Source organism: Dendrobates tinctorius, unplaced genomic scaffold (assembly GCF_039654945.1).
Source record: "Dendrobates tinctorius isolate UK_male_01 unplaced genomic scaffold, ASM3965494v1 ptg000160l, whole genome shotgun sequence".
Taxonomy (NCBI): Eukaryota; Metazoa; Chordata; class Amphibia; order Anura; family Dendrobatidae; genus Dendrobates; species Dendrobates tinctorius.
The window spans coordinates 18,006,964-18,021,241 of NW_027361827.1; the positions used below are offsets into that span (position 1 = coordinate 18,006,964).

Below are 14,278 nucleotides of genomic sequence, written 5' to 3' on the forward strand. Positions count from 1 at the left end.
ACACTGCGATCATGTGCTGGGTGTCAGCTGTGATAATCAGCTGATACCCGGCCGTGATCAGCGGCACTTACTATCCTGTCCATGGGAATTAAGTCCCAGGTCACATGGACGGGATAGTAAGTCAGATGGCAGAAAGTGGTTAAATTAGCAAAAACACATTCCAATACAAAGCATGAAAACACACAAGCCTCCCACTAAAAATGGACAGGCACAAGAATGTATAGTTTAAAATATATATTTTATTTATATCCCAAGAATCATAGTGTTAAAAAAATTCATTAATGATGATGCCTCTTGTCAAAACAGATCAAGATTGGTCCCTAATAATATACATTACCATACAAATAATAATAAAGCTAGGCAATGCCACTCAAAGATTTTATAAATCATAAAAAGGAATTTTTGTAAGCATAATAACTCATAAGATGACCACGCTCCAGTGGTGTTGGACCTTAAATCCACTCAGCTGTTTACCAGGGAGTGCCACTGGTGGTTGAATGAGTTCCTAATTAAGGTCCCAACTATTCGAAAGACTTTATTGAACCATCTCACCAACTTCTTCCATTTGAATGAGGGCTCGGTTGCTTCCCCTTCAGTTCTGTGGGAGGTACATAAAGCCGTCATGAGAGGGTACTGTATCAAAGAAGGTTCCAGATTTTAAAATAATGCTAAGTTTGAATTTAATAAATAATCTTCTCAATTATCTAGGGAGGAAAGTAGATTGGCAGCCTCAACCTCTGTAAGGGATCTAAATAAAGTTGTGGCAATTAGGAATAAACTCAAGGACCTCTCAATGCGTAAAGTGGAAAAACTCCTTCTTTATACAAAACAAAAATATTATGACAAGGGTAATAAAACTCACACACTCTTGGCTAGACTATTGAGAGATAAAACCCTGAGCGCCCATTCCCATGTTCTGAGAGGAGCCGATGGCATGATCCACTATAACCCAGCGGTAATTTCGGAAATATTTTATAATTTCTATGGAAAATTGTATAATTTACAAGATTCTTACCCTATAACTAAGGCTGACAGGAATGGGATAATGAAACTTCTTATCAAAATTGAAACACTTAGTTCTTTCTTCTAAGGCTTTGCCGTTCCTTAATCAACAGGTGACACAGGAGGAGGTGGTGGACATTTTATAGGACCTTCCGTTAGGTAAATCCCCAGGTCCTGACAAGTTGAAGTATTTATATTATAAATCCTATGCAGAGGAGCGTTCTTCCCATGTGGTCAAACTATTTAACTCATTCCTAGAGGGTGTCCCATACCAGATACGCTAAGTCATTCTTACCTAACTCCATTATATTGCTCAAAATACCATACAATTGTGTTATTAAATTCTGATTTACAAATATTCACTCGTATATGGGCTAATAGATTAAATTGTTGGCTCCCTCAACTTATCAATAAGGACCAAGTGGGATGTGTTCCTAATCGTCGGGGGGGATAACACTAAGGTCTTAGACTTAATAGAGGTTGCTAATAGAAATAAATTGCAGTCTATCATGCTGAGCTTGGACGCAGAAAAGGTGTTTGACCGTCTTAATTTGTCTTTCCTATTTCAGACACTGAAGGTTTTTGGCTTCTCGGGCCCCTTGCTAACAGCTATAGGAGCTCTGTATATTTCCCCTACAGCCTCTATTAAACTTCCCTTTATTACTTCTCCCTCATTTAAAATATCAAATGGTACCCACCAGGGCTGGCCTTTATCCCCCCTATTATATGTCTTATGTATTGAATCTCTAACGGAAATGATAAGACAAAATCCATACAGTTCGGCAATTGAGGTACGGAATAAAGTGTTTAAGATCTCCCTATTCGCAGACGATGTGCTTTTAACCCTAATCAACCTTCATATTACTCTGCCTAAGGCCTCTTTCACACATCAGGTTTTCGGCGTCAGGCGCGATCCGGCGCTTTTGACTAAAACCGGATCCGGCGAAATGCAATGCCGGATCCGGTTTCCCCCCCATTGACTTGCATTAGAGCCGGATCGAGCCGGATGGCCATGCGTTTCATCCGATTTTCGCTGGATCCGGCAATGTGACGCAATCCGGCGTCTGGAAAAAACGGCTACTGTAACGTTTTTTGTCTCCGGCGAAAAAGCCGGACACGCCGGATCCGGCGTGTCCAGCTTTTTCATACAATGAAAGCCTATGAGCGCCGCAATGCGCCTGATCCGGCGAAAGCCGGATCTGGCGGCCGGATCCGGTTTCTTTGGTCTGAGCATGCTCAGTAGCTCTGCCCACAGGACATATATAAAAGCAAGACAATGGGACCCTCAGCCACACCCAACATGCCACCCAAGCCAAGAACCAGGAGCAGGAGAAGGCAGCAGACATCTGCAGCAGCAGCACCATCAGCACCACCCCAAATGGAGCAGCATGCTGAACAACGGGAGGGGAGTCCAGCAGCAGATGAGAGACGGTAATTATCAAATCCCCCATTCCTCCAAACTAGGGCTATGGAATATCAAGATATTCATTGGCCCTTTGTTTCTCTTTATTCAACAGCCGCCCAATAGATGCAGCAGCAGCAGCAGCAATGGCAGCAGCAGAAACACCACCCACAGCCATGGAGTCTGGCCATGAGGAAGACAGCACATCTTCTGGGAGCCCTCCCTCGCATCGTCAGCATTTGACGGTAAGTTTTTATTTCCAAAATCCATCATCTCTGTAATATATGTGTATTCATTGCCTTTTATTTCAAAACAGGAATCACAAGATGAAGAGGAGCTCCCAGAAGAAGAAGGAAGGGGTGGACAGACACTTGGAGTGGGCTCACAATTGGTAAGTTTTTTGCATCAAACGCAGAAACAAAACATCACACTACACACAACACATAGAAAACAATGTTCTGCAGACCACACACAGCAAACAAATGCCTACATCCAAAGACATAACATTTTTTGTTTTCTTCTCTAGTCTTCCCAATCTGGTGCTCGGCCAAGAGGTCCTCGCAGTGCCTCCCAGGGTCGTCGGCGACAGCAACGCGGCGGTCACCAGCGTGTAAGTATAAATATTTTTGCTTTGTTTTTTTTGCACTTTTTATTTCATTTCTTTTGTAGAGGCTAATTATGTTATTTTTGTCTTTTTCTTTAACAGCCTTCACAGCGTGCTCCCGACTCTGACGGTGAGGATGGAGGGATTGATGTGGACCGCCTCATCGATCTCATCAGAGAAAGGGAGCCGCTCTGGAATATGGCTGACCGCCGCCACGCTGACCTGATCGTTACCGGACGACTCTGGGAGGAAATCTGTTCGCTCCTTGTGGACCGCTGGGAGGACCTCGAAGCTCGGGCCCAGATTAAAGAGCGTAAGTATATACAGTACCGGTTGCTTGATTTAAACCAGTGTTTCCCGAACTCCAATCCTCGTGGTCCCCACGGATCATGTGTTCAGGATTTCTATTTACTTTGGAAATCCTGAAAACATGACCCCTGGGGACCATGAGGACTGGAGTTTGGGAAACACTGATGTTGTATACTAACCACTTTGTCCTTTCTCGTTTCAGGGGAGAGAATTGTGAAGCGGTGGCGGTCTGTGAGGGATCGTTTCAAGAAGGAGTTCAATAAAGAGATGCGGGCCCCGAGTGGATCTGGAGGACGCAGGAGCAAGTACAAGTACGCACGAGCCCTGTCGTTCCTCCGGGAGACAATGCTCACCAGAAGGTAAATATTACACACCACATGTGACAAAAAAATGTTTAGATGTAACTTTTTTTTTTCAGCCAGGGCCATACCATGTCACTATTTTAATTGTTTTTTTCTCTTTATTCCACAGCACGGTGAGCAGCACTCGGGAGCCTGCACGATTGGACCCTTCTGAGGCGATCCCTGAGGAGACCGGCACCGAGGGACACTTCGACCGCCCCGGTACATCTGCACCTTCCCAGCCTTCCCACACATTCGACCCATCTGTCCCATCCACCAGCACAGGAGCATCGTGGCCGCCTACATTACATGAAGCTGCTGGTGAGGAGATCGCTTTCCCTTTACCCCACCCTTCTGCCCCTGCCACCTCTAGTACACCTGCGGGTACTGGGCGGCAGCGGCAGAGGGGTCAGGAAAAGAGTTATGCGCCAGAGTTCTTGCATCTGAATGCATCTTTCCAGAACTGTCTAAAAGTCTTGTCAGAGCAAATCTCCGCAGGCTTTCAGCAGATCAACTCCAGCATTCTGGAGGTGAAGACACTTCTGCAAACCATGCATTCAGAAGCAAGTTCTTCGCCAAACCACACCTTTTTCAGGTCTGTTGTGGAGCGCATGGCAACACTATCTCCTACCCAGCAGATGCATGTAATGCATTCGTGCCACGGTGCTTTACAGCAGGTTACCTCCCAACCTCCACCTCCCACCACTGTAGTTCCTCCACCTGCACCCCCTCCAGCCACTTTCCATCCTCCCCCTCCTATTACATCTGCACCCCCTCCAGCCACTTTCCATCCTCCCCCTCCTATTACATCTGCACCCCCTCCAGCCACTTTCCATCCTCCCCCTCCTATTACATACCAGCAACCTCCCCAGTACCAGCAACCTCCCCAGTACCAGTCATCTCCCCACTTCCAGCAACATGCCCCGTATCAAACTCCTTACCCGTACCAAACTCCTTCCCCGTACCAAACTCCTTCCCCATACAACTTTCCATCAACATCATCTGCTCCTACAGTCCCTGCCCAACCCTCCACTCCACCGCCCACCACCTCTTCTGCCTCCCACATGTCCACCCATTCTGTAGCTTTTTCCACACCATCACCTCTAACTGTTCCTTCCCCACCACGATCCCAATCCTCTCTCCACACTCCCAGTGTCGAAGTGTCCCGCAGCCCCTCCAGCAGTATTTCCACCCCACACTACACAGATTTATGATGTGTTTTGTAATAAAAATGCCCATGTTTTTTTCAAACCTTTATTAAAAAAGTTTTTTTAACTTTAATAACAGTTTACAAACAAAAAAATATTTTAAATAAAAAGTTAAATTATTGTTTACACTGGTTGTCTGTCATTTCTTTCTGCGGCGAAATATGTTTAAAAAAAAGGTTAAATAAAGGGTATTTAAAAGGTAAAAAGGTATTCAAAACCAGGTATATAACTGTGGGTAAATTTTAGCTTTTTGCCACAGTTGTGTTCCTGGTTGTGTTTGAAGCAAAGTATTTCACCTAAAAAGTTGTGTTTATTGTTGGTGATTTCATAACAATGTACACAACTTTTGTTAAAAGGTGAAATACTTTGCATAAAACACAACCAGGTACACACCTGTGGCCTAAAGCTAAAAATAGAGACCATGACAAGATAGCCAACTTTGGTTGGTACAGAAGGTACACAAGTTTGGTTAGGGCACAAATCTTTCACACTCTGTCATCCTGCCAGTGTACTCTGCCTTGAGGTGACATAAAGTATAGTGCAAAATTGTCCCTCATTACTGAAACCGTCACAGAACTTCTAGTGGTAATGTCATGGTAATCTTGCAAGGTGGTTTCTTCAGAGGTGTCCTCAATGGAAATGGGTTCCTTGCAGATAACAAAATTGTGGAGTACCACGCAAGCTTTGATCACCTCGTCAACAGTTTCTGTCTTGAGGTTGATCGCAGTCAATAGGACCCGCCATTTGGCTGTCAGAATACCAAAGGTACATTCAACCATTCTTCTTGCTCTTGTGAGGCGGTAATTAAAAATGCGTTTTGGTCTTGTCAATCCTCTGCTAGAGTATGGTTTCAAAAGGTGTTCTGACAGCTGGAAGGCTTCATCCCCTACACAGACAAATGGCATAGGTGGACCAGATGTTTGCGGCAGCGGTCTAGGGGGTGGGAACTGGAAGGTGTTTCCATACAGTTTACGCCCCATGGCAGACAGTTTGAAAACTTGAGAGTCATTGGAGCGGCCATAGGCCCCAATATCCACAGCAATAAATTTGTATTCCGCATCAGCGATGGCCATGAGGACAATTGAAAAATATTTCTTGTAATTGAAATATTCCGATCCCGATCCGGCTGGCTTTACAATGCGGATATGTTTCCCGTCCACAGCGCCCAAGCAGTTGGGAAACTGACATATCTGTTGAAACTTGTCAGCAATTTCAATCCACCTCTCTGTTGTGGGCTCTGGTAAAAACTCTTCAGCTAAGGAGTCCCACAGTGCACGGCATGTGTACTTCACTATTCCTGATATGGTGGAAATCCCGAGTCTGTACTGGAAATGCAGTGACGAAAGGGATTCTCCAGTTGCAAGAAATCTGTGGGGAATTAAAAAACAATCAATTAGTTTAAAATCACAGCATTACATACCAAAACTCAGCTATAACACTTGGAGATACAAACTACCACCAACAAGATTGCAGTGAAAGTGTGCTCTGATGCGAGCATATCCAATAAATGTGGCTTACCTTATAGTCACCATCAGACGCTCTGCGGGTGAAACAGAGAAGCGGCAATAGGTGTCTGCTTTTCTTATGAGGTGTGCAATGCGCTCCACCAAGTAATCAAAATTCTCCATTTTCATCCGAACATATCCAAAAAATGTATCCGGGTTTCGTCGAAGGTCCATGCAGAGTGTAGAATAGACCCCACGCGTCATTCTCTTGGCTGTGATGGGGTGGATCCACAAACGTCGTCTACGATGCCTGATGCGCTGCTGTCTCGCTCTCTCCTTCTCCAGAACAATCACCCTCAAACGATTCGCCTCCGCTATAAAATCCGCCAAATTCTTCAAAATATTTCCAATGACAACATCCATCTTCGCCAGTAACTTGCTCTTCTCTCCAACCTGCACTTTCTCCTCGACAGCCTGTCAAAGAAGGGCTGTAGGAACACTCTATATATAGTTTTCCAGTAGCCAATCCCGTTCGGAAGGCCACAAGGGTCAATTTTAAAAACCGGATCCGGCGTAATCCGTCGAAAAACGGATAGAAAAACGGATGAACCGGATGAGACGGATCCGGTTTTGTCTGTCAAGAAAAAGACGGATCCGGCAGAAAACCGGATCCGTCACATCCGGTTTTACTAAACATTTGCCGGATCCGGCGTTCCGGCACGACGCCGGATCGCGCCTGACGCCGAAAACCTGATGTGTGAAAGTAGCCTTACCTGATGGAAGATATAAAAAAGTATGGGGAAATATCGGGATATAAACTAAATACTCCAAAAACAGAAGCCCTCCAATTAAATATTCCTCCTGATGCACTAGATCATTTAAAACTAAATTTTAAATTCAGATGGCAGTTGAAGGCAATTAAATATCTAGGTGTTAACCTGTCTTCTTCTTATGGTAACCTATATACCACTAATTTTCCACCACTTTTGAGTGACTTAAAGAAAGTGATGGATAGATGGAAACCACTCTTGCTCTCACAAATTGGTCATAGTACTTCAATTAAGATGTCCCTCCATCCTAAGTTACTTTATTTTTTTGAGACCTTACTAGTCAGAGTCCCCATGTGAGTGAACTTAAATCCCTTCAGGCAGCTATGCTGAGGTACATTTGGAATGACATGCATCAACGGATATCTAAGCATATCCTTGTCTCTCAAAATACAGGGGGGGGTCTATCAGTTCCTGATATTATTAAATAACTATTGGGCCGCTCACCTATGTAGAATTCCCTCGTGGGCTTCGTTATAGGCATACAACAAATGGACAGAAATTGAAAAATTATGGTTAGCTCCAACTCACCCAAACTCACTATTATGGTTAAATAAGTCCATTAGAACCCCAGAGGGTCTATTGGGTACTATACGGCTCACGAGGAAGATTTGGCTTTCTTGTATGAGGAGGTTTACTTTGGCCTTCCCTAACTCGCGATTGATTTAATTAATATTTCAACCCCTGTTGCCAAACAGTTTGGAACATGCGGTGGCTCACCCCTGGTCTTCTGCAGGTTTTTTTAAGTTTGTGGACCTTATAGATGGGGACACGCTGGAGCTCCTGACATTTGATGAAGACAAGTCCAAGTTTGCTATTACTAATAAAGAATTTTACCAGTGCTTACAGATCAAACACTTCGCCTCTTCATTTTATGGACCTTCTGGGGTCTCTCTACAGACAGAATTTGAGAGTATCTGCAGGAAAGGGTCATCGACTAAAGGATTGATATCAGACATAAATAAAATATTGAGTTCTTCTCAAGGAGGGCAATAATTGAAACATTCCTACATGTTCAAGTGGGAATCTATTCTGGGAAGGGGACTATCGACTGAAAGCTGGAATATTATTTGGGATAAAGCAGCCAAGTCTATTTGCACTTTACAAGGAAAATCAGTATAAAATTCTAATGTTTTGGTATCATACTCCTGACCTCCACAGATTGAACATCTCAATTTCAAATATGTGTTGGCATTGTGGCTCTGATGTAGGCACACAAGTGTCATATTTTTTGGTCTTGTCCTGGGATCATGGGTTTCTGGGAACAAGTGAGAGTGTTAATTTCCAAGGTTCTATATGTAAAGGTGGGACTGGAGCCGACTATACAGCTCTAGCAAAAATTAAGAGACCACTTTCAAATGTTCAGTTTGTCTGATTTTTATATGTATATTTTTAAGTAAAATGTAAATTGTTCTTTTAGTCTATAAACTTCTGACAACATGTCTCCCAATTTCCAAGCAATAAATTTTGTATTTTTTTTCTGACAAACAGAAATGGTCAAAATTAAGAAAAAAAACCCAGTGCTTTCAGACCTCAAATAATGCTAAGAAAACAAGTTCATAATCATTTAGAAACAACAATACTAATGTTTTAACTCAGGAAGAGTTCTAAATCAATATTTTGTGGAATAACCATGATTTTAAATCACAGCTTTCATGCGTCTTGGCATGCTTGTCACCCACCAGCCTTTCACACTGCTTCTGGCGCAAAAATTTAAGCAGTTTTTTGTTTGATGGTTTGTGACTATCCATCATCCTCTTGATTATATTCCAGAGGTTTTCAATGGGGTTTAGGTCTGGAGAATGGACTGCCCATGACAGGGTTTTGATATGGTCATCTCTTAATTTTTGCCGGAGCTGTATATTTGTTAAATATTACTCCTAAGGGGATGCGGAAAAATTTAGCCAAGACGTTATTACATATTCTCACAGTGGCTAGGTGCCTGATTGCTCTTAACTGGAAACAAATCTCCCGCACCTCATATCAGCACTTATTATATAGAACTAATGACATCAGAAGAATGAATATATGACGGCTCTTTTGAATGCAAGCATGGATTGTTTTGATTCTGTTTGGGCTCCTTGGGATTAATTCTGGGCTCAGAGAAATGATTAGATTATCTTCTAAATGCTAGGTCCATTCTCTTCTAGGATTATTTATTGCCCTCTTTTTCTCTTTCCTTGATGTGTGTGTCTTGTCTCTTTGTCCGTCATAAGAGGTTGTATTCATGATACTACTGTTGGGGGAATATTGGGGATTTATAATACCTAGCTTTGCTCGGTATATTGAATACCCATTGGCTCAGCTTATAGTTTGCATCTGAACATTCTATAATTTTAGGGAGTTCCTCCCTATATTGCTTTCCGCATTGCCCTGTCATTGTTATTTAATTTATTTCTTATGCGTCTGGATGTAAATGTATGTCCGGATTTAATTCCATTTGTTAAAATTTGTAAAATCTTAATACAAATTTACAGTTTAAAAAAACAAACATAAATTCAGCACAAACAAGGTACGAATATCACAAATTCGGATTCGGCAATCATTTTCAAAACATATTCGCTCATCTCTAGTGTTCAGTTAAATAAAATTATTCATTAAATGTGTTTACAAAAAGAAGTAATATAAATTACTAATACGCTTCAATTATCACATTCCCTGGCCTTCAGATATTCCATCCAGTCCTAGTTCTGCAGTTTCAGCACCACATCAGTACTGTGTGTGTAGTCGGCTGGCTGACTGCTCATTTAACCCCTTAACAATTGCAAATACACATTAAAATGGTAGCTGTTAAGGGTCTTTATTCTCTCATTGCTATTTTAAAATGATGATCAGGAATAAGCGATAAGCAAAAATTGCCCCCCAGAGTCTGAAAATCTCCAAGGACTCAGCTACCTGGTGTAGCTAAGACCCTGGAGAACACGATCATGTGATCACCGTTATGAACGGCAATTACGTATAAAAAAGTATGCCCGCTATTAAAATTATTTCTCTCTCTTCTGACGTGATATACATGTCAAAGGAAAGAGAAATTATGTCCCCAAGCCTCCCCCCCCCGATACCTCTACTTCCTGCTCAGTCACCTGGCCCTCTGCCTCCTCTTCATGAGAGAAAAAATGGAGGTCGCATGCGAGATCTTCTGCCCATCACCCAGCAGCAGCAGATTATTTTTTCCTATTGGCTCCTTTTGATCACCGTGATAGAGTCTATCACATTGATCAAAAGCCAATACTTAGTATGTCATCCCTCCCTTAGTCAGATTATATTTTTATTTTATAATTTTGATTTATTTCATTCTTTGCCATTAAGGATAGGTTTGGGGTTGGGTTTATTGGGTTAGGGTTTTTCAAAAGTTAAAAAAAAAATGATAACGATATAACATCTAGTGTTGAGTAGAAGTGCTCGTGCTTGCATTCGGCGCTCAGGTATGCTCAGTTATTGCAGGAGATCGAGTGTCATGCTCTAGTTTCAGCCCCGCATGTTTCGCGACCATTAAGCCACCCAAAAAATAATATGCAGTGATTTATTGCCATACACGAGCAATGTTTTTTTTGGTGTCACTTGCGCACCCACAATACTAGGTGCATACCAGAGCTCCCGATGCAAATTTGAGTAGTGACCACTTGCGCTCAAAACTATTCATACGACAACATATTCAATATTTGCCACTAACATAAAGTACAATATGTCATGAAAAAAACAGTCTCACAATCACTGGGATCCACTGAAGCATTCCAGAATTATTATAGCATACACTGATATTGGTCAGATTTAAAAAATGTGGCCTGGTCATTATAGTCAAAATTAGCTTCATCACTAATGGGTTAAATATCTAAGCCAGCCTCCCTCTTATTCTATACTTTAGTCATGGCAAAGTAGGAGGGTGAGCTTTGTGACAGAGGATGACTGTAGTTGGATAAGTTTTCATTAAAATTGTTATCATGGATTCTTGTACACCTAAGATCTCCATTTTTTTTTAGGCAAAGTGTTTGTTGTGCTACAGCTGGCGATAGAACTTGTGGCAGTGAGCTCTTCTGCAGGATTCAACAAGCTCTATCAAGCCACGCTAGATTGGTACAGTGGATTCTGTTTTATTGTGTTTGGTACCTTGGTATTCATCAGCATTATTCCCATTGGGTATGTACGTGACATATGGTATTTAATTCTGTATATAGCCATTGTGTCTATACACATCTGATTATTAAAAACATTATTTTTAAATATGTATATGTTTGTGAAAAATGTAGAAACAGACATACAGTTATGTGCAAAATAACTGCAGTCTAACATAACTAATGTGTTTAATTACTGTTTTTGGCTGAAAAGATCATACAACATGAGGAAAAAAATCATGACTAGGTGTAAGCGAGTAATGAGCAACCAACAGAATCAACAGTCATGACATACACGCTGCTAAGGTGTTATTGACTCATTTAATAAAAGGGGGTGTTCTAATTAATAGCAGTATGGCGTTCAATTGGTGAGGTCATTCATTCTGCGAAGAAACAACCTGTTATTTCTTTTTCTTCATTTTCAATTTTAAAAAAATGTGTATTTTGTTCATGATTCCATTTGGATTTGAATGTGCAATGCTCCCAGAGCCTTTGTGTATGTCTTGTCTCATGTCTGTGTTAGTGGAACCATTGTACCGTGGCCTGAGGAGAGCCTGGAGGGGCATAACTAGGTGAACACCTGACTCTGCTACAGCCCCTGATCGTGGAGTTAGACTTGGCTCCCGACGGACGCCATGTGCTACTCCAGGACGGACCTCAAGCACACGGCAGCTGACCCCAAAAGGGAAGACAGCTGTAACGGCAGGTGCAGGCAGGGATGGCTGGTATGCAGGCAGGCATAGTAAGCGAGACAGCTACGGCTGGCATACAGGCAGGCATAAAATCTCAGAGCGCGACTGCTAATATGAACCAGTCCAACTGTAATATGACACAGGTGTGCACTAGGCACTAAACATGAGAGTCCAGCAGTATATATGAGAGGAAGCACACGGCCCTGAAAGAGGAAGTCCAGCGATATTATGGATGAGCACGCACACCGCACTAATGTGTAGAAATCCAGCAATCATATAGGTGAAAATGCATATGGCACCTAGACGTAGAAGTCCAGCAATTCACAGGAATAGCATTAACAGAGGAAGGTCACCACATGTACCTTTTGGGCTGAAAGTCCCGCACAAGTCCAGTAACGCAGCCCACACAAACACAGACCAAGAGGAGATGGTGACGTCAGGATTCCTTACTGGCCTCAGCAGTTCCAGAGGCGAACAGCTACTCACTAGAAGTCCAGATAGCCGTTATCGGGAAGATGCACATGGGACTGTAGGCAGCAGTGCATGGAGAGGCAGAGCTCCAAGTAACAAACAGCAACAGCAGGGAGTCCACCACTAGACAGGCAGGAGCTCAAGAGCCAACAGCAAGAAAATACTCAGGCAAAGAGGAACAAACGACCCAAACTTAAATCACAAAACAGACAGGACGTTCCATGATAGGGCGAGATGCAAGACTCCATCTTGAATATGGGCTAACAGGCACAAAGGAAAGTCCGGAATTCTTACAGGTACATCTTGAATACAGGAACACACTGCAGGTACGTAAAGACAGACAGAAGCAGGAAAAAGCAGGTACTGGCAGGTAAAGGGGACCTGAGAACTAGCAAGCGTGGAAACAAAGCAGTGTGAACATGTTGCTTAGGCCTCTCTCAAGTGGTGGAGGTGCCTTAAATAATAAGTGTTTCCCAGCCAATGGTGAGAGATACTTTTGGATGGCGAGTGCTATCTCTTTAAGAGAGCAGTAGCACGAGACACAATCGCAGTGCCCAGTGATTTGACAGGCGTGTACAAACCCCAGGAAGCAGCAGGAGGAGGAGGTGGGGTGGGGGAGGGCCAGGCCGGTGAGTGAGTCGGCGTCCCTGGAGAAGGGATAATGAGAAGAGTGCAGGGATGCTTACACTCCAGTACCCCCTTTATGCCAATTCTTTTTCAAGCCCGCAAGAAATCTCTCCTGGAGGAGTGAGGCATAGATGTTCAGCTTGGGCTCCCATGACCTCTCCTTAGGACCAAAACCCTTCCAATCCACAAGAAGAAAGGTTTTGCCTCTTACCCCTTTTGTGACCAGAATATTCTCAACCTTGAAAACATCTTCAAAGCTGACTGGAGCAGGAATGGTACCCAGGTCCTTGAAGAAGGAGCTGAAAATTATATGCTTGATGAGAGACACATGGAAAGAACTGAGGATTCATAAAGTGGTCAGGGGTTTAAGCTACTACATTAATCTGTTTGAGAATGGACTGAAGAAACAAGGACCCAATTTGGACGATGGTAGCTTGAGACGGACATACTTCGAAGAAAGTCAAACCTTATCCCCAGGACAAAACAGAGGTGGGTCCAGTTGTCCCTTGTCTGTATATCTCTTTATCTGTTCAGAAGATTTCATTAGTATAGTCTAGGTGTCCTCCTAGATTTTAGAGAAGCCCTTGAAGATAGCTTCAACCACAGGAATGTCAGTGGCATTAGCCACAAAAAACAAAATATTGGAGTGTTGACCATACACAACGAAAAACGGAGATTTAGCTGAGGATTCACTCACATGGTTGTTATATGAGATTTTGACCCAATGCAGGAGACTGACCTAGTCATTGTGGTGGGTATTGACAAAATGCTACAGGAAGTTGGCTAGGATCTGATTGACCCTCTCTACCTGGCTTGTGGATGGTAGGCTGAAGAGAAGTCCAAGGTGACATTTAGTAGTTTGCAGGTAGCCCTCCAGAAGTAAGATGTAAACTGTATACCTCTATCAGAGACTATACAGAGAGGTAACAGAGGCGGATGATATGTTGGATGAACTTCTTGGCAAGCACAGGAGCAGGTGGGAGACTGGAGAGGGGAGTACAATGGGCCATCTTAGAGGAGCGAATAACATCTACCCAAATAACGGTACATCTGGCCCATACAGTGAGATCGGTAATTAATTCCATTGCAATATGCTGTCAAGGTGTCAAGGAGCTGATGGTACAGGGAGAGGAAGTAACCTATGGGTAGGAAGTTGTTTTGGAGTCTTATCCTGGGCACAGGAGGGACAGGCTGAGATGAAATCTGCAAAATCCTTGCACATCGAAGGCCACCAATAA

The 14,278-nt window shown here is 43.0% G+C and overlaps 1 protein-coding gene across 1 annotated transcript in view; it reads left to right on the top strand.

Annotated features, from left to right (window-relative positions):
- Positions 1–14,278, top strand: part of LOC141052450 (solute carrier family 46 member 2-like) — a 47,043-nt gene that overhangs the window by 29,916 nt on the left and 2,849 nt on the right. Inside the window, exon 4 of the mRNA XM_073549687.1 lies at positions 11,119–11,275. Within this exon, the coding sequence (XP_073405788.1) occupies positions 11,119–11,275 (157 nt within the window). The remainder of the gene's footprint in view (positions 1–11,118; positions 11,276–14,278) is intronic.